Source organism: Natator depressus, chromosome 14, assembly GCF_965152275.1.
Source record: "Natator depressus isolate rNatDep1 chromosome 14, rNatDep2.hap1, whole genome shotgun sequence".
Classification (NCBI taxonomy): Eukaryota; Metazoa; Chordata; order Testudines; family Cheloniidae; genus Natator; species Natator depressus.
The window spans coordinates 25,880,334-25,908,000 of record NC_134247.1 but is presented as its reverse complement, the minus strand read 5'-3'; the positions used below and the strand labels follow the sequence as shown (position 1 = coordinate 25,908,000).

General features: G+C 44.1%; 1 protein-coding gene across 1 annotated transcript; it reads right to left on the bottom strand.

Annotated features, from left to right (window-relative positions):
• Positions 1–23,133: 23,133 nt before the first annotated feature.
• Positions 23,134–27,460, bottom strand: LOC141998255 (myosin-3-like). The gene is made up of 6 exons (XM_074970956.1): positions 27,422–27,460; positions 27,150–27,275; positions 23,752–23,922; positions 23,550–23,654; positions 23,378–23,464; positions 23,134–23,253 (listed from the first exon to the last, which is right to left on the bottom strand). The coding sequence occupies exons 1-6, from the start codon at positions 27,458–27,460 to the stop codon at positions 23,134–23,136; spliced, it is 648 nt and encodes a 215-aa protein (XP_074827057.1).
• Positions 27,461–27,667: the final 207 nt, after the last annotated feature.

Here is a 27,667-nt window from a genome sequence, read left to right as displayed (position 1 = left end):
CAGGGGGTTTGATCTCCCATTATGAGTAGAGTCCCATGCTGGTGGGGTGAGAGCAGAGCTGGAAACATTAACTGATTTCAGAAGTCAACAAATTGATGCTCATAACTGACAAGAGACTTCAACTAATCGTCCTGACTGAAGGGCAATTTGGGCCAGCCACTGCTCTGGCTTATAGCACATGAAAGCTAAGGGTTCTGAGGCTAAATGTAATCCCATGGAGTGTTTACCTGTTGAACCCTTGCTTGTGTCAAATGGGCTGGGCATGCAGGGGGCTCACATGGCCGCCTTCTCTTCTAATTCTGTCCCTAGCCCTGCGGTCTCCCAGGAAAGGGCCGTGAGCACTCTGCCTTGGCCCCACAGCCAGGCAGATGAGGGATTTTCATGTGAGTGATGTCTTCTGTTTCCAGTTATGACATCTGAGAGGTTTCCCTCTGGAAGCAATAGAGTGGGAGACAGTGAAACGCCAAGAGGGGCCCAGTGGCAACTTTCTGAACAGGTTAAAAACCCGGCTGACATGGATTTTAGGGTAGGCAGCTCTTGATCCTGCATCAGAGTTTCCTGTTCAATCAAACTTCTCCTATCTCTATAGTAAATACCAGAGAAAGCTATCTGGGCAGTGAGTCCTAGCAGAGGAGGATGAAGTTCCAAAATGCCCTTCCCATCACACAGCAGAACAGCTGATAGGCTCCAGTTACAGAACAGGTGAGTGAGAAGCCTGTGGGTAGGAGAGGGAGTGCAGACAAGGAGGAGAAGGAGGAAGGAGAGGGACAGTGAAGTGACAAGGAGAGTAAAGGAGGCTAGGAGTCTAATATTAGCAACAGCAGGTGCTGGCAACTGGCTTCTAGAAAAAGAGTGAGTAGGTGACATGTTCCTTCCCTGACACTCCATCTGGGACAGAAGGAAAGCTTAATTCAGCTTTGATGTCTGACTGTGGATGCTGTTAATGGATGGTATACCTACACTGTAACTTATCCAGGCCTTTAACATACACTTGGCCATACTGAATCATAGAGGGAAAATACCTGTTATACTACCCAGGCCACTTCCGAAGTGGCAGAGTAGATTGGTCCCAATAGTATATTTTCTAATGTTTGCTGCAGTCTAGTTTTTACAGTTGCAAGCAATGGGGCCCCTATCACTTCCCTGGGAGACTCATCCACAGCCTCATACTTCACACTGACAGGCAGCATTTCCTGGTATTCAGCTTAGATGTTTCCTTATTTAACTTCACATCATTATACTCATTGTATCAGCAAAGAATTTAATGCCCACGCCACTTAGTCATCACTTTGCCAAGCTGGACACATTTCTCTCTTTCCCGCTAAATCAGTCCCTCTGGCTTTGCTCTCTTCAGAATTCCCTCCAGTTTGTCACAATCTTTCTGGAAGGCTGTGCCTAGTACCGAGTTTAATATTCCATTTGAGACCACACCAAAGTTGCATTGTGAAGGACTCAGAGCCTCCCAATTCATGAAGGATGTTTCATAGATTCATAGTTTCCAAGGCCAGAAGGAACCATTGTGATTGTCTAGTCTGACTCCCTACAGGCCATAGACCTTCCCCAAAATAATCCCTTTTTGAAGTAGAGCAGATCTTTTCGAAAAATATCTAATCTTCATTGAAAAATTGCCAGTAATGGAAAATCCACCTGAGCCCTTGGTAAGTTGGTCCAGTGTTTTATTGGCAGGATGCAGCTCATCTTGGAGCTACAAAATGAAACTTAGGTATTGGGTGCTGTATACCCAGCTTTAACCCCTTGAATGCAAAGAGAAAGTACACATTCAGAAACCACATTTGTTTCCAAATGCACCACTCATCTGAAGGCAGGATATGAATCCAGACATCATGGTGATGGGCACAAAATAAAGGGTCAGAGAGACAGTATAGCCAAAGACCCAGATGGATCCACTTGCCCAGATGTACAGGACCCCATGGGCAGATGTTCCTAAAGATTCCTCTAGTGGCTCTCTCAGCTACACATTTTGCCCTTCAACTTTGCCCATTGGGGATGTGATTCAGTAATCTCTTCTTATACTGAATAGCATTTGCTCACACCAATAACCCTATTGACTTCAAAGGGACTACTTACATGTGTAAATGCTACCAAATATGAGTAGGGACAGCTCTAAAGTCAGACTTCAACAGCTTGACAAGCCTTTCTTTCTTTCTTTCTTTCTTTCTTTCTTTCTTTCTTTCTTTCTTTCTTTCTTTCTTTCTTTTATGCATAAGAGAGAAAGCAGCTCTTGCAGCAGGCAGGTTTGCTGAGGTACTAGCACACTGTTTAGGCAGTGGATGGAGAACTGAGTCATTGAATTTGGCTTTGTAGACTGGAAGCCTCTGAAGGAGAATGTCTTTCTGCAGTCCAGGGGCATTTTGTGAAATTCTGGTGATATTAGTGGGAACGATGCTTTGGTGCATCAGTAAATACACACCAATCTCTCTCATTGACACTGGTTAAAAGCTTCTGTAGTGCAAATGGTGCAGCAGCTTTGGGTGCAGCACATTAGCTGCATCTATTTTAAACCTTCTCCCAGTGATGTTCCTTTATGGCCATTATGGACCAATGTTTTCTCAAGCTCAGTTACCTTTGCATCAGCACTTACCAGCTGACGCACAGCCTCAGTCCAGAAATAGTGTGTTGATGCAAAGTGACTCTTGTCCTCCATGTATGGCAGCAAATCACAAACTGAGGAGAAATTAATTTTCCGTTCCCCTCTCATTAATGTTCCACTTTGATCCTGATAATCCATCATGCGTTATGAGATCCTCCATTCAATGGCACTACCAGCTCAGCACAGCAAAACACATGGGACTAGTGTGAATTTTCTAAAGGTGACATTTAGCGTAAAATATCTGGACTGAGATTTTTAGCTAAAGTTAGTGAAACTAGAATGTTTATATTTTCCAAGTTAAAAATTTGAATGAAATTCTTCTAAAACAATCACATTCTGAAAAATAAAGGAGGCTACATTTTTCCAAGCCAGATTTCAAGATCATTTAAAATTGAAGTCACATATCTGTCAGTTCATCAACTCCAGTTGGTCACTGAAACTTTATCCAAAGTTAATATGAATTAATTTGTCTTAAAATATATTCTGCAAACTGTAATCAGTATCTTTTGTATTCAACTAATTAAATAAATATACCCCTGAAATGAGAACTATTTCCTCACTAGGAATTTTTACAGATTCACAACAGCAACACATACAGAACACTCCAAGATTAACATTCCCTGGGAACAAAACGTCCCTATTATTTGGGATTATCGAGCACAGTGAGACATTTACAGCCTCCCACAAACAGGAACACTGGTACCATTCAGAACTGAGATCTGGCTGTCAAATATTGTTACCGGTGTCTAAATAGATGTGAACTTCATCATTGCCTTCTTTTTGCTATGTTTTTCCTTAGACAAAAAGCAAACCTGTACATTCCAAGAAATTAGTCTTATTTTAGATTCAGGGGAAACAACAAAGCAAGAAAAAACTTGTATAAAGTCTCTGTGAGAGAGCACAGTGTGTGTGACTCACTCTGTCATAGCAGCCATCTTAAACAGAGTCAGTGGGTAGTGTCCCTACAGACCGGCTAGTGTGTCTACTTTATACTTAAAGTGAAGTTCATAGAAAATAGCCTTATAGTTAAACAACTAAACACACCAGACATCACAACAAGTTCAGTAGCAGCCATACAAATTTCACAGCTAGAGATGAAAGCTAAATCTAATGTAATTTCAAGGTATGGAAAACATGTCTTACAATAAGAAGCTAAAGAAATGTAATCCATTTAGTTGATAAAAGAATGTGAATGTAATTAACCATCGAACAGACTATCAAGGGAAGTGGTAAATTCTCCTGTTACTTGGAGTCAGCATTAATACAAGTAAGGGGTATTTTTATAATACAATTTGATTTGTATTTTGAGTAATTGGCCTGGTATCTCTTGAATAAATACATTAGCAATGCTAGGTGCAATATCCTTCTTGCCATTGTAAGCTGAGGGGCGGGGGGGGATCTCCACATTAAAAAAAATTACTAAAGTGGAGCATGATTCAGAAAAGGTTGAGAACTCCTGAATTAGAGCAGATTGTTTAGAACAAGAGCCAATACTGGTTTAAAAGTTGCACTAATGAAGAATCCACCACGACCCTTGTTCTCAGAGAGTGCCTACTTGATCAGGTCCCCTTAAGAATCTAGAGAGCTAGAGAAGGAGGAGGTGGCACCAGCTGCCCTCTAACTTTTAGCCCAGCAGTTAGAGCACTCACTGGGGATATGGGGGACCTGTGTTCAGTGACCCAGAAAGGGAGCAAGGATTAGAACAGGGGTCACCTGCATCTCTGAGGTGAGTGCTCGAACCACTGAGCTGTGGGGCACTCTGACATGGGAGCTCCCTCAACCCCTCCTATTGAAGTGATTCCACTGTGGATACATGATAGAAGCATCACTGGGCCAGTAAAGGGGGAAATAACTCTGTAGCCTGGTGGTTAGGGCCCCCAAGTAGGAGGTGGGGGACCAACAGGCCAGTCCGTTGTGTTAGGGGGCTTATTCCTTCACCCACTTACTTCCCTGGTCCTTCTCGCATGAACAGAGAGCAACAATACCCAAAGTCCAAAGGTGCAAACAATTCGATGTTTATTGGGATGAACTTCCAGCAAGCATGATTCCAGTTTCCTTCCTTAGTGTCCCTCTTCCCAGCTCTGACACCACAGAGCCTTACACCTGTGTCCCTGTTCCCATTCCTGCCCTTAGCCAAACATGATTCCAATTTCACCACTCCCATTCCCTGTTCCCATTTCCACCTTTAGCAAAACATGATTCCAATTTCCCCACCCCCATTCCCTGTTCCCATTTCCCCCTTTAGCAAAACATGATTCCAATTTCCCCACCCCTATTCCCATTTCCCCCTTTAGCAAAACATGATTCCAATTTCCCCACCCCCATTCCCTGTTCCCATTTCCCCCTTTAGCAAAACATGATTCCAATTTCCCCACCCCCCATTCCCTGTTCCCATCTCCCCCACTCACACACCCACCCACTCACTTCCTGATTGACTGCAGACTATATAGTGAAACTTGAGTTCTGCTTAGCTATACCTTAACCAATCATTTTCCTGAAATTTAACTAACCAATCCTAACATATTGTAACATGATTATGTAACCAATTATATCCCACCACCTTAATTAGTTTACACCCAGCAAAATTAATTATACAGCAGATAGGAACAATCACAGAACCAGACAGAGATTATACAGACAAACAATAGCAAAGTGGGAACTATAATGACAAAACAATACAGAAGTGAGGATTTCACATCCCAGCTATTGATAAGTGAGTTCTTGCCAGACAGGATGCTATCAAACTAAGTTTCCTTTTACATTTTCTAGGCACTTCCCTTTCTCTGGAGGCGATAGGGACTATCAGGACAGGATTGTATTCCTAACAGCCCAATAGCACCTTCTTTCAATGTGATTAGTTTGGAATGTGAGGATGTGACCGTTCGCTTCCCAGCTTAGCCTAAGAACAGGGCCTCAGACTGTCACAGTAAGAGAAGGACCTTACACCGGCAGACAGTGATTTTGATTCTTTCTTTTATATCTCTATAACTAGCCAAGTGATAAGAATACACCTAAATTCTTAGAGTACAGGCCTTTACCGACAGGCCTGAATATCTATATCCTAACACGTTGCTCCACCGACTCTTTGATTGTTTATCCCCAGTGGAACTGCTTCAACAGGAGAGATTGCTATCTCGTAGCTCTGTGGTTAGCACACGCTCCTCTGACCCCTGTTCCAATCCTTTCTCTCCTTCAGCAGCAGCGGGAATTGAACCTGGGTTTCCTAGGCGCCAGGTGAGCATGCTAACCACTGAGTCAAATGTTATAAAGTGGTTCCTCCTCCAGACATTTTGTGTGGAGCTAGGCACCTCCCTAGCTTAGTCTCACAGCCTAAGCTGCCTGACTCCAAGAGAGTCATTCTCATTTGCAAATCACTAGCAGACATTGGCACCTCCCTGCAGCCTGGCCTCCATGAGAGGCAGGGCTTAGCACACACCTTTCTCATCGGCATCTCCTATTGGCTAGCCTAGGCAGCTCCCTGCCTGGTGCAGCTGTTGTGAAAGGCAATCTAAGGCACTCTGTCTCTCCCCACACATTGCATAGGGAACCCAGGCTTCTAACTCGGGCTTTGTGAATTGCAGTGCATTCCTGTGATTTTTTAGGTGCCTAAAAGTTAGGTGCTGCAATGCTGAGTGTCACAACACTAACTAAAGCCATTGCAAAAGGCCTTACGTATCTGTTAGAGAAACTGCAGACCCAGGGTGCAACATCTCTTTGCACTTCCACTGCTCACTGAAGGCCACCAACCAAGGGATAAAAAGTACAGACTAATCTAGGCTTTGACCAACATAGCAGATCCTTATGGGGATATCACCACCCAGCACAAGTCAACAGGGAAACATTTTCTTGATGAAGAGAACGGTCTGCATGAGATGACTTAGGGCAGAAAGAATGGGGAGCACAAACCCATTGCATCTATCTTCAGGGTTTTGAACTCCCACCCCGCACTGTCGCATCTGAGAACCTTCCACATAAAATCAATTAGCAATAGTGAACTCCTTCATGAACTTGATAGTCTTTGGCTCTTCTCTCTTCATGGAATGAAAACTCTGCTTGTGCTAGGGTTATGGTTTTCTCTGGCTGGTTGTTTGGATAGTGTTCTGGGGGAGATTTTTTGTGGGGGGTCAGGTTTTTGTGAGGAACAAAGGTGTTAGTGTTGTGAGTGTAATTTTTGTTCTGGTGGAAAAGCTTTGTCAAAGAAGGCTTTGTGACCTTCAGCAATATCTGGTTCTCATTGGAAGCCCTGTTGAGGGTTCACGAGTTATTCCAAACCTACATCTTGGAAATTTGTTTTTTCCCCCTGCTGATACTCACACCTTCTTGTCAACTGTTTGAAATGGGCCACCTTGATTACATTGGCCTCATTAGCACTAAAAAAGTGATTTTTGTTCCCTTGGTATTCACCCCTTCTTGTCAACTGTTGAGAATAGCCGATTTCCACCTTAACTGAATTGGCTCGTTAGCACTGACCCCCCACTTAGTAAGGCAATTCCCATCTTTTCATGTGCTGTGTATTTATACCTGCCTCTGTATTTTCCACTCCATGCATCTGATGAAGTGGGTTTTAGCCCACGAAGGCTTATGCCCAAATAAATTTGTTAGTCTCTAAGGTGCCACAAGGACTCCTCATTGTTTTAACTGTAGTCTGTAACCTATCATTTAAATCAGCTTCTGTACCAAATGACTGGCGGATAGCTAATGTGATGCCAATTTTTAAAAAGGGCGCCAGAGGTGATCATGGCAAGTACAGGCCAGTAAGCTTGATTTCAGTACCGGGAAAACTGGTTGAAACTATAGTAAAAAGAACAAAATTGTCAGACACATAGATGAACATAACTTGTTGGGAACATAACTTGTTTTTGTAAAGGGAAATCATGCCTCATTAATCTATTATAATTATGTGAGGAGGTCAACAAGCATGTGGACAAGGGGGATCCAGTGGATATAAATGGTCAGTTTACAAAATGGAGAGAGATAAATAGTGCCCCAGGAGTCTGTATGGGCCTCCCAATGTTCCTGTTTACCAGGCATGATCTTAACACAGTTCTTTATCAGGAGGCTTTTTTGTTTGGACTAATTCAGTCTATCTCCCTTTAGTACCTTTTCCCATCACCATTTGTTGTTATAGGTTATTGTGACACTTTATGGACTGTCCCTCAGTTTCACAGTTGAGCTCACAAGTAGGGTAAATTTGTAGGCCCAATTATCACAACAGGATGCTCACAGGACATGTGTGTTTTTCCCAACTCTTCCAGCTCTTAGAGTATATTGCTGTCTAAAGCACACCCAACAGGGCTGGCTTAGAATGGCCAAGCTTGTCTCCGTACGAATATATATCAGTATGTCTCCTGAAGATTGGCGCATTGGCATTTTGCGTCAATGGCAAATAAACTATTCCTTAGAGAGTTTTTAATGTAGATTCACTAGGATGAAGCACATAACAAACCTACGTCAAGTATTTGCTTTTCCTGTTCCTTAAAACCCCGCATCTTCTGGACTCATGACTAAGGCTACGATTTTGTCACAGAGGTCGTGGAAGTCACAGAATCTGTGACTTGCAGCTACCTCCGTGACTTCAGTCGGCAATGGCTGGGAGCTGCGGGGTCCCCCCACCGCCCAGGCCTTTGTGGGAGGCAGGGGAACCCCGCAGCTCCCAGCCAATGTGGGAGGCCCTTGGGAGCTCTGAGCCACCGCGTGTGGCGGGGGGACCCCAGGGCTCCAAGCCACCGTGGGCAGCATGGGCACCCTGCAGCTCTCCATTTTGTTACAGATATTTTTAGTAAAAGTCACAGACAGGTCACTGGCTTCCATGAATTTTTCTTTATTGCCCTTGACCTTTCTGTGACTTTTACTAAAAATATCCATGACAAAATAGCCTAACTCATGACAAGAACTGGTCAGAATCCTTTTTGTCACAATGTTTTCTCAGTTAAATTGCTATTTTCATTGAAATTGAAACATTTCCAATAACACATTCATTCTGATGAAAATTTCCACAAAAATATTTTGAAATTACTTTGTTTCAGAAATTCCAGTTTGTGGGAAATTTTGAATATTTGTTTTGTTCACAATGAACAGAAAGTCAGGAATGGTGAAATTTCCTGCACATTGAAAACTACACATTTCAACCAGCCCTACTCATACCAACTCACCACTACCCCTTAGAGGAGAAAGGGGTAAAATACATCTCTCTGCAGGGAGCTAGATGGGAGTAAGGGGGTAAAGCACTGCAATGGGAGGGCTCTTACATTATGGCAGCCCTACCTTGGACTTTGAGACTGTTCTGTAAGAAAATGTAATGACCACCATGAAGTCCCAGCAGTGCTTGGTAGTTCACAGGCCCGGCACCTCTGGGCTGGCTGCTTCATTTATGAAAGTAAAAAAATTGCTTGTGCCCCGGCACCTCTTTCATTATAAATTAAGCACTGAGTTCCAGATAGCCCTTGATTTGTTCATTGCTGTCACTCTCATCCTCCCACCCTCTGACATTGCCCCGCTGTTCCACTGTTTGTTGTATCTTGGCTTAAATTAGACGGTAAGCGCTTTAGGGCAAGGCCTATGTCTTTCTCGGTGTTTGTCCCATGCCCAGCACCATGGTCCTGCTCCTGACTGGGGCCTGCAGATGGTACACAATACAAACAATCAATAATTGCATCAGGATTTCGTTCTTTAATGGAATGTGGCACAGATTGACTGTTTTCTTTTTTAACCTGCACTACGGTATTCCTAGTATCAGCAATACTCTCACCCATGAAAACCCTGTTAGAAATGCAGTTCTAGAGTGTCCGTAGGAAGCTCATGTATTAATTCCTGTCTTCAGTGCTTAAATAGAAAGGTCGAGGCTAGTGGCCACTACTAATCTTTGGGCAGAACTGCAGTATTTAGTGAGGTTTGCAGTAGAATTTCTGGTTAGACTGTGCGGCCCCTATTGGTAATGACAGTGAACATCAGAGGCTCGATTCCAGTATGCTATAAATTGGTTTTCTTGGAAGAGGTTTGTTTGCTTGTATGTTTTTCCTGCTCCTAAGCGTTTATTTTCATGTATATTATGACAAAGTTTTCAGGAATAAAAATCATTTTACTAGTGTTTGAAAAACTCTTTTAATTGAATGATATAAAAATCACCCTCACCCTTCACTCGCACCTCTGTGCTGCCAGGGATGCTCTCGCCATTAGTCTGAGGGATTCTTGATGCCCCAAACCCCATTCTCAGGCAGGGGGATCTTTAGGAACCAGTAGTCTCCTCTGCAAACAATTTCCAATGCTGCAGAATTGGGAAATGCCATTTGTTCCTGGTGTATATGTTCTAAAAACCTAGTCCCCGTTGTTAGTTTGGTGCCAGGTTTTATCTCCTTTATGTGAATATTTCGAGGTAGTTTTCGAGTCCAGATGGGTTATATTCCTATGTACTTGAAGACTTCTTTGTTCCAATCACAGCCCATGAGTTCCCAAATTCCCAAGAGTGGTGTCCTTGTCTTCATGTAGCCATGCACTTGGATCTGAATATTTTGTAATCAGGAATTAAGCCAAATTCCTGTATTAAATTAAAAGCAACCCCTCCCAAAGTAACAGACTCCATGCTAGGTTTCAGAGTAGCAGCCGTGTTAGTCTGTATCCGCAAAAAGAAAAGGAGTACTTGTGGCACCTTAGAAACTAACAAATTTATTTGAGCATAAGCTTTTGTGAAGCTTATGCTCCACGAAAGCTTATGCTCAAATAAATTTGTTAGTCTCTAAGGTGCCACAAGTACTCCTTTTCTTCTTGCAGACTCCATGATATATCTATCGACCTGGTTAGCTATCTTGTTAGCTGTCTCTCCATAAGTCCCTTATTACACTGGAATTTCTGGAAGCCTTTTACCGAAGAGTTTAATGAGTACCTCCTTGGCCGAGGGCTCAAATGATAACCACAAAGCAAATGTGGAGACCATAGGCAGCATGTATTATAGGCCAGGGGAGGCAGCAGCCGCCACCAGTGGACACTGGGTTGCAGGTGTTTGTCGGCTGGGAGTGGCCTGGGCTTCTGCTGGAGGAAGTTTTGGCTTATTATTATGCTACATGAAGGTTCCAGGGCAGCTGAGGAGGTGGTATCTGCTACTCAACTTCCTGGGTTCATTAGTAAGCTCCCTGGATTCCAGAAAGATTACTCATGAACCTGGAAAACTGAGTAGCAGATACCGCCTCCTCAGCTGCCCAGAACCTGCATGGCACATATAAAAAGCTCAGTGTTCTTCAGGAAGAGCTTTTGCTTTTCTGGCTGGGTGGCTCAGGGTCTCAGGAGGGGAGGTTCAGCATGGTACGTTTCCCATTCGGGGGCTGGAGCCGGCCCAGAACTTGGCCAGCACAGCTGGGGTGGCTCAGGCTGGCCCAGTGCTCAGGTCAACCAGCGCGACGGTTCTGGTGGGTGGGGGCGGGGACTCGGGCGGAAGGGCCGGGGACTAGCCTCCCCGAAGTGAAGGGTCCACACACCACCTGTGATGAAGCCTCTTTGTCTGATGCCCTTCAGAAAAGTCCAGCGGGGCTGAAGAGAAGGATTTCCTCTATTATATGAACTCATCTGTGAATCTAATGTACAGCTGCATTGCAAAACATTCCCTAGCTGTAAATGTCTTGAGATTGGTTTCAGTGCACCTGGCTGTGGCTGTCGCTTCCCTGCTTGGGCTCACAAAGCATGCTGCAAGGACATCTGTCCTCTCCAGCATTTTTGTGTGGGAGGCAAGAACAGGGAAGAGTCTAGTGGGCTGGGGACTTGGGCTAGATCCACAAAAGCACTTAACTGCCTCTTTAGGTGCCTGGAGCCTGGGCTGCAGCCCGAGCCTAAATGTCTACACTGCAATTTCACAACTCCACAGCCGGAGCCCATGAGCTGACATGGGCTAGCCATGGGTGTCTAATTGCTGTGGAGACATACCCTAGAGGTAAAGGGCTTCTGTTGTCCACTGGGGCCTTCCTGTTCTGGTTACTAAATGGCCTTTGCATTTATATCCCTTCCTTTGCCTTCTAACCTTGTCTCTCCATTCTTATCCAGTTTCCCAATGGACTTGAATCTTATGTTTGGTGACTTGTGTATCAGGGATTTTTCCCTTGTGTGCACTAGAGTTTTACATAGTTTCTGTACGAATGAAACCTAACTCCTTTTCCTTATGCTTCTGTCCTTCCCAAGACAGAGTCGGCTCCATAGCTCTCTGGCGATTCACACCTGGCATAATATCCCGCTTCCATCTTGCTGAGATGCTGTGACTATGAGGAGACCTCTGGGGAACCCAGAGTGTTACACTGAGAGTTATAGACTCTTGGTTTTGGTGCGTTAGCTGATGTAGCCCTCAACACCAGAATCTGAGAGGGTGTGTGTGTACTCAAAGACCATCCTCCCACTCAGTGTCTCTGGGCTGAGGTGGCCTCCTCTAGTCCCATATGTAAAATCTCTGACATTTCCCCCTGGCCCTGTAGAGGAATGTCCTGTTTCACAAAGAAACTGAGACACGTTCAATTAGTTAAGACCTATGGCCACAGCCTACCCTCGATCTCTGTGCCAAACTCCCATTGATTCAGTATCTAGCCCACAGACCTTAATGTGTCTCTCTTCATAGAATGAGTTGGAGGTCCATGCACTCACCACTCTGAGAGCAGAATTAGGTGAAGGGGAAAGGAAAAGAAAACTAAAACCTTGCTGTCAATCTTTCTGACCATGAGATGTCACTATCTAAAAATCAGTGTTTCTCAACACCCGGTCCAGGGACCGGCGCCAGTCCTTGAGATCTCCCTGGCACAGTTTAGGAAGGCAGCAAGCTGGTCCCTGGTATCAAAAAGACTGAGAAACACTGGTCTTGATAATAGTCTTACCATAGTGCAGAAGACTGGACTATATGACCTATCGAGGTCCCTTTTAGTCCTGCATTTCTATGATTTCCATGATCAGCTGTCACAAATATTTGGTTTCAGAGTAGCAGCCGTGTTAGTCTGTATCTGCAAAAAGAACAGGAGTACTTGTGGCACTTTAGAGATTAACAAATTTATTAGAGCATAAGCTTTCGTGGGCTACAGCCCACCTCATCGGATGCATAGAATGGAACATATAGTAAGAAGATATATATATACATACATACAGAGAAGGTGGAAGTTGCCATACGCACTGTAAGAGGCTAATTAATTAAGATGAGCTATTATCAGCAGGAGAAAAAAACTTTTGTAGTGATAATCAAGATGGCCCATTTAGACAGTTGACAAGAAGGTGTGAGGATACTTAACATGGGGAAATAGATTTAATATGTGTAATGACCCAGCCACACTCAGTCTTCTTACTATATGTTCCATTCTATGAATCCAATGAAGTGGGCTGTAGCCCATGAAAGCTTATGCTCTAATAAATTTGTTATTCTCTAAGGTGCCACAAGTACTCCTGTTCTTTTTACAAATATTTGGGTATCTCTTCTCTCCTTGAAGTGAATACACAGCTCTCAGGTTTGTAGCACATGGAAGAGACCATGGATAGCATCCTCGCCAGATTCTGCACTGACAGTGGGTGTTATTCCTTTGAGTTCAGAGGGGTCACTCCTGATTTACAGTTAGGGGAGTGCGAGTACAACCAGGCCTGTTGCTAATTTACACCATCATTTCAGCTGGGGAAGGAACTGTTAACTTGTAAATCTTTCTGAGATAAGAATAGAATCTGCCATTTAAGGGCATGACACAGTTGCCAACGTCTTGACATCATGGTACATTTCAGTGTGATACAGGAGGCAATCTAGCCCCTGCGGAATGTCTTCCATGTTTATTAGGAGAACAGTGTCACCAGCACAAGCTGATGTGAGCCAGCTCGGGAGTCTTGTAAGCGACAGTTATTTTTAGCCCTCAAGGCAGCCCTTTGCAGAGTCTGAGAACACAGGCCAGACACCCCTACGAGCACAGTGACCTCCCCTCATCATTGTTCAGCCATTCCCAACATGCTCCTTTTTGCACAGAACTGATCATGGCTTTGTAAAGCAAGTTAAGAATGGCACAAACATTGTTGATAACGAGTCTGCAACGGAGTCCCAAGGAAGCACAGTGCCCTGCCCCAACCAGCCAGCAGGGAGCAAAGCAGGCCCTGATTTGGCTTCCCTTCTAGGTGTATGGCTAGCAGGGTTAGGAGATGTGCTGGTCAGCAGAGTCCTCCCACTGCTGCAGGAGTTAGAGGCTATTATATAAGTCTCTGAATTTGTATGGAAGTCAAAGCCTCAAGTCCACAAGACTTTGCTTGTGCTGCAGGCAGATGCTGACTGATTATGTCTTCCCAGCTCTGGGATCAGGGATTCTTAGCTACTGTTTTGCTCCATTTGTTACATCACAACAAAACCTCTGGAACTATGATATAACTAGTGGCCATATTATTTAATGTATTAGGAACACAATGTAAATGTAGGTCACATTCTGGAACTAAACTATCCCAAAAAATAGAGATGGAAAAGATCTGCTAGGTCAGCTAGTCCCTCCTCCTGCCACCTATTATACTTTTGCGAGCTCTTTCTCCATTCGTCATTCAAATAGCCCCACTTCTGCTGGGAGACTATTGCATAATCTGATATAGCGCCACTTATATGGAACCCACAAAGAAAAAGAGAGCTAAGCACTGGAACACCTGCTGAATTCCCCACAGGACCCTGACGTTGAGAGACAGTAAGCACAGGCACAAGCATTAGAAACCATTTAAAATAATTATTTATAGGCCCTGTAATAAAGTCCTTTAGCTGCTGCCAACTTTGCCATAGATGCTCGAGACTGCATCATTCTGGAACAGCTCTGAAAGCAGCACGGCATGGTCCCCATGCCCCCAGGGAATTGCATTACCTATGTCTGGGGTGCAATTTGCAAAGTTTCCTTCTTTAAATCATTATTGTATACATTACAGTCTGTCTCCCAAATGAAAACTCTGCAACTTGCCTGGGGCCTGAGAGCCAATTCAGCTCAGCTCATATGAGTTATTAGGCCTCTGCTAGCTCAGTGCGATGATGCATCTTCAGGCATTTACAGTAAAACTTTCACCAAGCAAAAGACTGTGTAGGATTTATAAAGCATTATTTAAAAGACTCACTAAAGCGTGTTCCGGTGCCTAATGGTCCTGGCAGCCTGGCTAGCAACTGTTCCTGTGTTTCGCTCTATTGTGACTTTTCCTTGGCCCGTCGCCTCCAACAGCAGCCCTTTCTCATCTGTGTATAGTTGGGCTTCTGACACACAGGGGCTCTGTGACAGAAGTATGCTTAATAAACTGCAACACAAATGCACACAGTAAATTTAAGGCCAACTCCCATGGGGCTTATTTGGGATTGTGGATCTTTCTGACCATGGTACGAGATTTCTCATGTGTTTTCTAATTTTATTCTTACTGATAGACTCATAGAATCATAGAAGATTAGGGTTGGAAGAGACCTCAGGAGGTCATCTAGTCCAACCCCCTGCTCAAAGCAGAACCAACCCCAACTAAATCATCCCAGCCAGGGCTTTGTCAAGCCAGGCCTTAAAAACCTCTAAGGATGGAGATTCCATTACTTCCCTGGGTAACCCATTCCAGTGTTTCACCACCCTCTTAGTGAAATACTTTTTCCTAATATCCAACCTAGACCTCCCCCACTGCAACTTAAGACCATTGCTCCTTGTTCTGTCATCTGCTACCACTGAGAACAGCCTAGCTCCATCCTCTTTGGAACCCCCCTTCAGGTAGTTGAAGACCTCTATCAAATCCCGCCTCACTCTTCTCTTCTGCAGACTAAATAACCCCAGTCAGCCTCTCCTCATAAGTCATGTGCCCCAGTCCCCTAATCATTTTCGTTGCCCTTCGCTGAGCTGTCTCCAATTTGCTCACATCCTTTCTGTAGTGGGGGGCCCAAAACTGGATGCAATACTCCAGATGTGGCCTCACCAGTGCCGAATAGAGGGGAATAATCACTTCCCTCGATCTGCTGGCAATGCTCCTACTAATGCAGCCCAATATGCCGTTAGCCTTCTTGGCAACAAGGGCACACTGCTGACTCATATCCAGCTTTTCATCCATTGTAATCCACAGGTCCTTTTCCGCAGAACTGCTGCTTAGTCAGTCGGTCCCCAGCCTGTAGCAGTGCATGGGATGCTTCCTTCCTAAGTGCAGGACTCTGCACTTGTCCTTGTTGAATCGCATCAGATTTCTTTTAGCCCAATCCTCCAATTTTTCTAGGTCACTCTGGACCCTATTCCTACCCTCCAGTGGATCTAACTCTCCCCCCAGATTAGTGTCATCTGCAAACATGCTGCGGGTGCAATCCATCCCCTCATCCAGATCATTAATGAAGATGTTGAACAAAACTGGCCCCAGAACCAACCCCTGGGGCACTCCACTTGATACTGCCTGCCAACTAGACACTGAGCCATTGCTCACTACCCATTAAGCCAAACAATCTAGCCAGTTTTTTATCCACCTAATAGTCCATTCATCCAATCCATACTTTTTTAACTTGCTGGCAAGAATACTGTGGGAGACTGTATCAAAGCTTTGCTAAAGTCAAGATATATCATGTCCACCACTTTCGCCATATCCACAGAGCCAGTTATCTCATCATAGAAGGCAATCAGGTTGGTCAGGCATGACTTGCCTTTGGTGAATTCATGTTGACTGTTCCTGATCACCTTCCTCTCCTCCAAGTGCTTCAAAATGGATTCCTTGAGAACCTGCTCCATGATTTTTCCGGGGACTGAGGTCAGGTCTGTAGTTCCTCGGATTCTCCTTCTTCCCTTTTTAAAGATGGGCACTCTTTTTGCCTTTTTGCAATCTTTCACCACTCAGGGCTGCTCACCTCCTCCCCATACTGTGCTGCCCAGTGTAGCAGTCTGGGAGCTGACCGTGTCTGTGAAGACCGAGACAAAAAAAGCATTGAGTACTTCAGCTTTTTCCACATCATCTGTCACTAGGTTGCCTCCCCCATTCAGTAAGAGTCCCACACTTTCCCTGACCTTCTTCTTGTTGCTAACATACCTGTTGAAACCCTTCTTGTTACCCTTCACATCCCTTGCTAGCTGCAACTCCAATTGTGCTTTGGCCTTCCTGATTACACCCTTGCATGCTCAAGCAATATTTTTATTCTCCTCCCTAGTCATCTGTCCAACTTTCCATTTCTTGTAAGCTTCCTTTTTGTATTTAAGCTCACCGAGGATTTCTGTGTTAAGGTCGCCTGCCATATTTGCTATTCTTTCTGCACATCGGGATCCTGCGATGTTCCTGCACCCTCAATAGGGCTTCTTTAAAAATACAACCAGTTCTCCTGGACTCCTTTCCCCCTCATATTAGCCTTTCAGGGGATCCTGCCCATCAGTTCCCTGAGGGAGTCAAAGTCTGCTTTTCTGAGGTCCAGGGTCCGTATTCTGCTGCTCTCCTTTCTTCCTTGTGTCAGGATCCTGAACTCGACCATCTCAAATTAAATAAGCGCTTGCCAGCAGCAAGCAGCATACAAATGCTGCGTCTCATCACTTGCAAAGCCAAATAGAGTCATTCATGGTCACACACTACAGTATTATTTATTATGTATGCAGACAGAATGGGGTTATCAATCGCAGTCCCATTATTTCAGAATTCTTATTATAATTACAGAGCTGTTTTTTTAAAATATGGGAGCCAGAGTATTTTTATCTTCCCCTCTCTTCTTATGTCCCCTCCAGCCTGGTTCGGAGCCCCACGCAGGAGAAAAATGGGAAGGTTCCTTCCAGCTAAGTAAGCGCAATGAGCCCACGGAAAAGCCCAGCTTCCCTTTGAAAAATACAGACCACAGGTACTTATTTGATCTCACTGGAGACACTAGTTCTCTCCTGTATGGCGGGAGCTGTACTGAAGCCTCGGCTGTGCTGCCCAACCACAGGCCCCAACTACTATTTCACCCTCTACACTGTGCTAACCTCCATGTCCCGGGGGTGCGTGTGCTGCAGCCAGGTGGGCTGAGGGGCCAGGGAATCTCACAGAACAAAACCACTTTATTGCAGTCAAAAACAGGGAGGAAAGCAGCAGCAAGGGCAAGAGAGCCTTAACAAAGGTGACCTGCTAAGAGTAAAAGACTGAGTTCGCATTGTGCGCTCTTAAGGTATGGAGATAAGGGCCAGAAAGGTTTGTTTCAATAACAAAACATATAAGGGTTTTCTGCTTGTGTTCTACATTAGTTTCGGATTCTGTCAGCCCTGCCTTGCCTGGAATTCTCTATGTAGAGCCTGTGGGACGAGACATCAAAAGTGCCAGGGAAGTGAAACTGAGCACATCATTAGGGAAGGGATTTTTAGTTGGGCTGTTTACAAGTCTTTGGTTTTGTTGTCACCTGTTTAACTCAAATGTCTGAGAAATACTAGGGAGAAAAGCTTTGTGTTACAGATTCAACACCTCCTGCCCCTTCAGTTAAGGGCTGAGAAATCTCCTACTTAGCTCTTGGGTCTTCCAAAGAAGTCTCCAGCAAAAAGGGGAAGACATGATGATGTTGCTGCTTTTTCTACAAACAACATTTTTTTAAAAAAATCAGTCCTTCTTTCTAGGTGATAAAGCCAACAAGGGCAAACCCTTCTTTTTTCCTTTGCTTGGTTACTTGTTAGTGCACATTTTATAAGAGACAAAAGGATGTCCTTGGACTTGTCCTCGTTGAACCTCATCAGGACTCTCCCTCAGATAAATAAACGTTCAACCTCCAGAGCCTGAGAATATAGACAGAAAGTCAAACCTGGCACTGATACCCTGAAAGATAATCCACGTGGGCCCCATTGCTGCAGCAGATGCACTGGGCTACTGAGCATCAGAGCAGAGAATTCTCCTGAGCACGCTCGGCTTCCAGCCCCAAGAGGATGAAATCTAGGTAAAGCCTAGAGTAGGTTGGCAATTTTCCAATAAAACAATTCTCTGTCAGAAAATGCTGATTTGACTAAATCGAGATGTTTGGTGATAACGCTAATAAAATCAAAATAAAGTGCTTCAACGTCTTTGAAACAAAGTGTTTTGTTCAGACAAGGTGGGGAGATAATATCTTTTATTGGACCAACCTCTGCTGGTGAGAGAGACAGAGACAAGCTTTCCAGACACACACAGCTCTTCTTCAGGTCTGGGAAAGGTACTCCCAGGATCACAGCAAAATGCAAGGTGGAACAGATTGTTTAGCATAAGTCATTAGCACATACTGTAAGGGTCCATTCAAGGTAGAGACACCTCCTCAGTCATAGGTCAAAAAAGGGGGGTTAGCAGGTTACAGATGGTTGTAACAAGCCATAAATCCAGTGTCACCTTTTAAAGTGTTGTGCAGGTTTCCTTTGAGGATGAACACTGAGAGGTCAGACACAAAGTGATCGCTTTGTGAAAAGTGTTCACCCACAGGTGATAGGGTGGTTTTGTCTTTTATCAGTTTCCTGGGTGAGTTCATTGGAGAGCATAGTGATTGGTTTGACCCACATATTAGGGTAGTAAATACGCTGGATGAGGTACATCACATGTTGTGATAGGCACGTGTAGGATCCATGGCTCTCTCTCCAACAGAAGTTAGTCCAATAAAAGATATTACCTCACCCACCTTGTCTCTCTAATATCCTGGGACCGACACGGCTACAACTACACTGTTTTGTTAAAGTCATTTCAATATTACCTTAATTTTTCTGAGCTGTCCTTTAGTGGAACATTTCAAAACTGTGATTTTCATTCCAATTTGGGATGAAAGGAAGTTTCAAAGTGTTGGAATTTCCTGCAGAATGGAAATTCTGTGTTTTGACCAGCTCTAGTAGAGCCCCTGGGTAGGGGAGAGAGAGAGTGATGGCTCTCAGATACCAGGAGCCACACTACACAGACCACCATCGCTGGAGATCACTGGGAAGCCAGTGGAGTTCTTTGGCAGCAGAGGTATTTATTCCCAGCAGTCACATCCTGCACCAGCTGACGTTTGGAGTGGTTTATAGGTAGAGTATATTGCCCCTGTAGAGTACATCACAACATAGCTGCTGGAACTAAGGGTGCAGGGGGTGCTGCAGCACCCCCTGTCTTGAAGTGGTTTCCATTATATACACGGTTTACCATTTGGTTCAGTGGCTCTCAGCTCCCCACTATAAAAATTGTTCCAGCCCCCCCTGCATTACCCCACAGGATCATTAAAGTTGTAGACGGTCTAGGACTAGCAAACCTCAGCGGCAGGGAGACATTCAGTGATATAACAAAGCCACTCTGACTCCTGACCAAGGAACTAGAGTGCAGAGACAGCTGTGGCGGCACTTACGGGTTTTATGGCTGCAGCAGTGAGGCAGGCTCTCTAAAGGTTAATGGAAAGGGGAGTGTATGCTGAGATTTCTGCCACTTGCCAACTGGCCTTGTTAGATCTCTCACTCCTGAAAACCTCTGGAATCCCAAAAAAGAGCCATTTCTTCATTGCTCTTTCATACAGTAGTGAATAGCTGCAGAAGTTTGTGTTCTCGTGTCTGCTCTGCTGGTCACACTACGACGAATCAGCTGTGTAGGTGATGCTACACTGTGGAGTCGGGTAGCCTGAGCAGCAGTTTCGATAAATTTCTTTTAGGTACATGACCATATAGCATCATCTTGGAACTTCCTGGCAATAACAGCGTCCCTTTCCTGGGAACCAAAGCCGGGATGGCTCTCTGCTCACAGACTGCACCTGGACTGCTCTCTGGTGGAGGGATGCAGAAGTAAAGCAATGAAATGAATTCTGCATGCAAAAAAATCCCATACTCTCCCCAGAAGTCACTTTTGAGCAACTCAAACAGTAAATAACTGCTTTATTGACACATGTACATCAGCGAGACAGAGAGAAGAAACTGGTCATCTCTGTAAGCAAAGGGAACTTTATTTTCTGTAAGTGTAAGAGAGGGATGATCACACAACAGCTACAAACAGTCAGCAACAGGGGAAATATACATTATGCATATTTCCTGTTTCTGTCCTGAAGGAAGCTCACTCATCCCTTTCTATTACTACCTAGAAACATTGTTTATTCCTTTTAGACATTAAGATTGGATTTGCAGCTGCCCTCAGCCAATTTCTAAAATGGCACCTGCAAGTGTTGTTGTTGCATTCACTTGTTTGCATATTCAAAAGCCACACAGGGGAGCACAGTGAGGCTGGATGGAACTGTCTAGCTTTGCTAAGAGCCAGCGGGAGGAAATAGAACTACAATCTATGAGTTTCTGAACGGTGTAAGCAGCTGTGGGGGGGGGGGGGGGAGTTATTGAGTGTGGTACCCTAGGAGAGATGGAATGTAATGGAGAAAATAATTTGTTGACTTTTCTAGAGTGCTACTCATCACTATAGTATCTGAGCAAGCCACTGATCATTTAATTATTTATCCACAGTGGAACAGCTTCAGCAGGAGAGACTGAGAGTGCCCCAGATCAGCCTAGTCCATAGCTCAGTGGTTAGAGCACTCTCCTAAGTGGAGGGAAACCTGTGTTCAAAATCTTTCTCCCCTAAGAAGGAATTGAACCTGGGTACCCCACATCCCAGGTGAGTGCTCTAACCACTGAGGTAAACGGAATAAGGTAGGCACTGCTATCACCACGTCTTTCTCTGGCAGCTGGATTTTGAATGGGACCTGATCCAGCAGCCAGCCTCAGCCTGGATCGGGCCCCGTACAGAGAATAGGCAGTCGAACGCCTCTTCTCCCCCCCGTTCCTGAATCACTCTGCGGCTTAGGCAGGAGACAGGTGTCCAGGCACATGCCCAGAAACAGACTCCTAGGCACCAAGGAACTTCTACCCTGAACATATTGGCTCTGAGTGCATTTAGCACTGACAGGGTTTGACAGGAGTTTTGTGCATCGCAGTGGAGCCTAAAACTGGGAGTTAAGCACCTAAGTACCCTTCTGAATATAGTCCTAAGTGACTTGCCCAAGATCACACAGAAAGCCTGTGGTAGGGCCAAGATTTGAACCTGACTGTCCTGAGTTCCATTCTGCTGTGTTAGCAAAAAGACCATTTTTCATAAAACTTCTGTTAAGGCAAAATTTCAGCTAAATAGCAGCACAAGATTTCTAACAATGAGATCTATTAGGCTGTGGAATAACCTCCACAGGGCAGTAGAGGAAGTTCCATCACTTGGGAATAATCCTGCCCTGGCCCACATGAGATGCACTGGATGAACCTAATGGGTCTTTTAAATTTCTAATGTCAGTGATTCTGTGACAGCTTCTGTAACTGCCTGAATGGGCATGCAAATGTGACGTAACTGCCAGCATTCCAAATGTAACTGCCTGAATGGGCATGCAAAGGCAGGATTTAGTACTTTAAATAGTTTCCTTCATAAAATTATAACCCTAATTATACAGGCTACTGTTGAAATCCATCCCTAAAAATGAGCAGTAGAAGGGTAAATTGTGGGGATATAACAGTAACCTTGTGGGAAATATCCAGCCCTTACAGATGAGTAGAAATTTTCCAGCAAATAATAAATTCACTTAAAAATGCATTTTCCAGGGCAGAAACTCACAAATTCAGGTCAAATCCAGCAAATAGTTTTGTGCAAAACATTTTTTTTTAAAAAAAAGCTGCAATTTTTTTCAATTTATTGTTTTCAATTTATTGTTTTCAATAATAACATATTATTAATTATAATTATAATACAATTACAATATAATTATAAATATAATATAATTATGATTGTGATTATAATCATTATATAAACATTATATATAATAAATATAATATGATTATAATTATAATTATTATAATTAATAATGTTGGTTTCAGTTTAATGTTTTCTTCATTTTAAAATGGTGTTTTGTTTAGAAATTCAGCAAAAAAAGTGTGAACAAAAAGGGGGTGAAAAACACCCTCAAACAACTGGAAACTAAATAAAAAACTGAAAAACCCCCCACCTTTGGGTCAAAGGAAAGATTCACCTGACCCAAAACAATTTATTTTTCGGGTTTTCATTTCCACCCCTGAGCCAGATTTTTTTTCAGGGTGAAACTTGGTCTGAGAAATCAGTTATTCGCTCAGCTCTACCAGATCAGGTTTTCTAGTGCCCTGGGAGTGCTGAAGAGGTGAGGGAATTAAAGAAGCAGCGTGGGTAGGCTCCACTAGGGGTCAGTCCCTCCCATCCACTGCCTCGTGTTCACAAGAAAAGGGGCTAAGAAGGTTGGACGGTGAAGAAGAAACCAAGTAGGAGATACTATGAAAAATACAAGCAAAAAAGGGCTGCAGTATAGAAAAAAAGGAAAATGAAACTGGCAACGTAGCTTTGACCAGGTACTCATACAGAATATGTTAAGGTAAATTATGGGGAGGCAGTAGTTACTGAAGTGGAAGTTACATTAGGCATTTTTAGGGTGATCATGTTATTTCTACCCCTCTTCTGTAGGTAGCTTCTGAGCACTGGCCATACCGATGACACTACCAAGATAAAAGTTAAAAGCTTTGTTTGTCATAGGGAAGCCTGGAGTCTATCTTACTGGTGAGCATAGCTGTGATTTCTAAGACAACTTAACCACCTTCAGGCATTCAGTGCAAACTGCACAGTTGCATCTAACATTAATGGCTTACCTTTTTGGAGGTAACTTCTCAGGTCTTAGTTCTAAGCTTATTGACCTGAGACTCAGAAATATCTGCTTGTTCCTCAGCCCCCTCCAACTCATGCTGTACTTTCCTGAATTTGGAGAGGTGAACATTGACTTGTGTATCCTGTAATTAAAACACAAAAGGAACTAAGCCCAAGGAGAAGTGACATCCTGGCATCCAGTATCAGAGCTGAAGTGGGTATCTCGGCAAATTGTAAATGAATGTTTCTTCCTGTTAAATGACTCACAGCCTCCTCAACTTCTCTCTTGTAGGATTTGACTTTCAACTGAAGTTTATCCACTAAGTCCTGTAACCTTTTTTTGTTCTCTTCACCCTATTGAAAAGAGACCATGCCAGTTTATCTTTACGTTTTTGATGAGAAAAAAACATTTCAGGTGGATTTTCTCTTTTGCACCTGCCTCGAAAGTCAGCTCCTTGATGCGCCGTTCATATTTCCAAATGCCTTTGATGGCATCTGCAGCTCGTTTTTGCTCTCCTTCCAGCTTGGACTTGAGCTCTTGGATCTGGGGAAGTAAATGAGAAATTAGGCACCAACTCTACTACAGGAGGCAGAGGTTGAAATTGTATTCTTCACCACCAGCCTTCAGCTCAAGCACATACCCTGGACTCCAGCTTCTGAAGCTGCTTCTTGCCACCCTTCAGTGCCAGGTGTTCTGCCTCATCCAGATGGAGCTGCAGGTCCTTCACCGTCTGCTCCAGGTTCTTCTTCATCCTCTCCAGGTGAGTGCTGGTGTCCTGCTCCTTCTTCAGCTCCTCCACCATCATGGCTGCCTTGAAAGGTAAACCACACAATGAACTCAGTAAGGGACTCAGACAAACAGATACAAAGATACAGGCAGTCTGAGGGGTTGCTTATGACTCCAGCCACAAGATTCCTGTTACCTTATTAGCTGCTTGCTGAATGCTTATTACTGTGACCTTCCACTTGCAATGGGATAGAGCGGGGATACTACAGTAGTGATAATGGAAGCAGGGCATTTGCACAATCAAATGAACTCTACTCACAGGGTGTGTAGAATTTGTCAATATGTGTGTGTACTGTATATGTGCATACATTGTTCATGCAGAGACACGGACAGTTTTTATGATTACCTTTGAGGTTGCGGAAAAGATTTAAAACAATATAAATGTTATTTAAAACAAAACTAGGGTGTGTGCAGCCTCGCATTTTGGTCTCCAAAGCTCAGACGATCTCCAGGGAAATTCAGGGAATATATCATAATAGGCCTTAGTGAGCAATACAGCTCCACTTGAAAAGAACTGACTCTAAAGTTACAAAGTGCAATTCATTTAATATATAGTCCTCAGATAGAGGACTATCAGATATTAAACTGATAAGAACAGATTTAATAATGTTATTAAGATGATTTTGAAGAAAAAAGAAAACGGTACAGAGTTTAAGCATAGAAGTTTCTTGTTATCAGGGAATAAGGTATAGATTATCAAGGGATGCGAAATTCGGTTTAGGATCGGGTGAAGTAAGGAATACATAATCTGCAATATCCCCAATTGGGGATAAAAGGTTAACGGGTCAAAGTACAGACACTGAGATATGGGGGTATGTTGTTCATATAATGGCTATGTTCAGGTGTGAAGTATAATGAGTGGATACAATGATGAGGATGGATTTACCCTCATTTGGTGAGATTTAATGTTCAGTGAGTTTATGGTTCCAGTTCATATGGTCCAATGGAAAAAGTCTCTCGGTCCCTTTCTCATAGTTGATGCACGATGTCATACCAGCTCACACCTCCTGGTACTGTCGGGGGCCGGTGATGTGTTCGACGTAGATGTCCCTGGACCATCGGATGGTGTCCGAGACCATGAGGCGCCACATGAGCCATGCGTAGCATCGACCAATCCTGCAGGTCCACAGCACACGCTCATTGCAGGGGTCCCAGGCACCCAGGGCTCCGACGATCAGGGCATCCATCTGTACCTCGTAGCCCTTCGCTTTCAGGGTGTCGGCCAGAGGGGCGTATTTTTCCAGCTTACGAGCTCGGGCTTCGCAGAAGGCCGGGGTTCTGTTCTCAAAGGAGACCGTGACGTCGACGAGGATGATCTTTTTCTGGGCCTTGTCGGTGACTACTACGTCAGGTCACAATTGGCTGTCAGTACCGGGGATGGCGCAGTTCACAGCGACCTCCCCCAGGCGAAGTGCAATGGCTTTCACCAGGCAGTTCTGGATGGCATTGTGGCGCAGCTGCCAGGCTCTGGAGTGGGGCTTGCAGCTGCACAGGACATGGGGCAGGGTCTAATAATTTTATTAAGATGATTTTGAAGTAAAAAGAAAATGGTACAGAGTTTAAGCATAGAAGTTTCTGGTTATCAGGGAATAAGGTACAGATTATCAAGGGGTGCGAAATTTGGTTTAGGAACAGGTGGCATAAGGAATACATAATCTGCAGTCTCCCCGATTGGGGGTAAAAGTTTAACGGGTCAAAGTACAGACATTGAGATATGGGGGGTATGTTGTTCATATAATGGCTATGTTCAGGTGTGGAGTATAATGAGTTGATAGGATCTAATAATTTTATTGAGACACTTAATCTTAGCCAAAAGGCCGAGAAGCGATCAGCAAAACGCAATACAAAATTCCACGAAGTTCTGAGCTGTATGTGTAGGAATGGCTGTGCCTCACACAAGTGTTAGGTCAATAATTGCATCCCTAAGCGCCACAAGCCGACTAACTTCAGAATAAGGGCTAGCTGCTTAGGAGCTTCACCAGCAGAGCTTAGCTCAACAGGTATATTAGCTGCCTAAAGAGGTGATGCTAGCTACATATGGACAGGAAGTATTTTGTAAGCTGTGCAAGGCCACTAGTTCTGGGGGAAGGTGATGGCCGTTGTTAGGTGCACAGTACAAAGTGCACGAGTTAGCTGAACATTTAACCTGCTATTCTGTGAAGCCACAAGGGACTGTTATTTCTAAATTGTGTAAATATTTTTATCTCCTTTCTTCTGGGTTGTCTTCCTTATGAATTGAATCCAAGTATCAGCAACATTCACTGACTGCCCCTGGAGATGTTATGGGTTTCCAGACTAATATGTTGGCCTTAGCTATGTTTTTAATAATATTTATGATTTAACTTCTCTTTTGCAACTAAACACAAATTGTTCCTTAGCGGTATGTACTATTCTGTAGAACAGCAGTAACCTCTCCCTGCACTTATTACACAGAAACACTTATATTGATCTGGGAACCTGTGGGCTCAGTACAGGTACTCAGTTTGGGTTTTATTTCTCATACAGTCACACAAATTGGAGGTAATTGTTCCAGTCTACTCAGCACTGGTGAAGCCTCAGCTGGAGTTCTGTGTCCAGCTTTGGGCACCACACTTTAAGAAAGATATGAGCAAATTGGAAAGAGTCCAGAAGAGAGCAACAAAAATGATGAGAGGTTTAGAAACCATGACACACGAGGAAAGCTTGAAAGGGAGTCTTGAATTCAGTCTAAAGAGAAGACTGAGGGAGGACATGATAACAGCCTTCAAACTGGTAAAAGGTTGTTGTAAAGAAGACAATGATCAGTTGTTCTCCATGTTCACATGGTAGAACAAGAAATAATTGGCTTAGTTTGCAGCAAGCGAGATTCAGGTTGGATATTAGGGAAACTTTCTAATTATAAGGATAGTAAACTCTAGAACAGGTTACCTAGTGAGGTTGTAGAATCTCTGTCATTGGAGGTTTTTAAGAACTGGTTAGACAAACACCTGTCAGGGATGGCCTAGGTTTACTTAATCTTGCTTCATTGCGGGGGAACAGATTAAATGATTTCTTGAGTTCCCCACCAGCCCTTCATTTCTATGATTCTGTGAAACTGCTAAAGGCTGCATTGATCCCTGGCACGCCAGCCCCACTGCCTCGTGTGACCTCCTGCATCTTTCTACAGGGCTGCAGACAGATCTCTCATCCAGACTCTGACACCACACACTTTATCTCACAGCACACAGGGCAAATGCTAAACTGTAAAAGAAGTAAATGAAATGAAACATTTACATCTGTAATTGCCTTCTTTGCTTTCTCTTTAGCATTTCTTGCCTCTTGAATGGCCTCCTCCACCTCACTTTGGATTTGGGCAATATCGGTTTCCAGCTTCTTCTTTGTATTCATAAGGGTGGTGTTCTACAAAAGAGAGAGAGTGAAGTAGCTCTTGAGTCTCTGATCCTTTGTCCTGGGAAAGGATATGAAAAGATCCTGGAATTATTCTTGGTTATTACTCTGTGTTTCTGTAGAACCATGAATGTGTATAGCCCTGCAATGTGGGCTACCTGGGTATGCAGGAGCTGCACGCACTCAGTGTTGTCCATGAGCTCCTGTTCAGCCACTTTCCTGCTCCTCTCTGTCTGTTCCAGAGCTGTCCTTAGCTCCTCAGTTTCTCCCTGCAACAGGTTAGCTCTGTGCTCAACCATGGCCACCTGCTCCTTCAGGTCTTCTTGGCCTCGGAGAGCATCATCCGAGTGCAGTTGCGTGTCCTACTTATAAAGAAGAGTTGATTTCGTTACTGAGCATGCTGG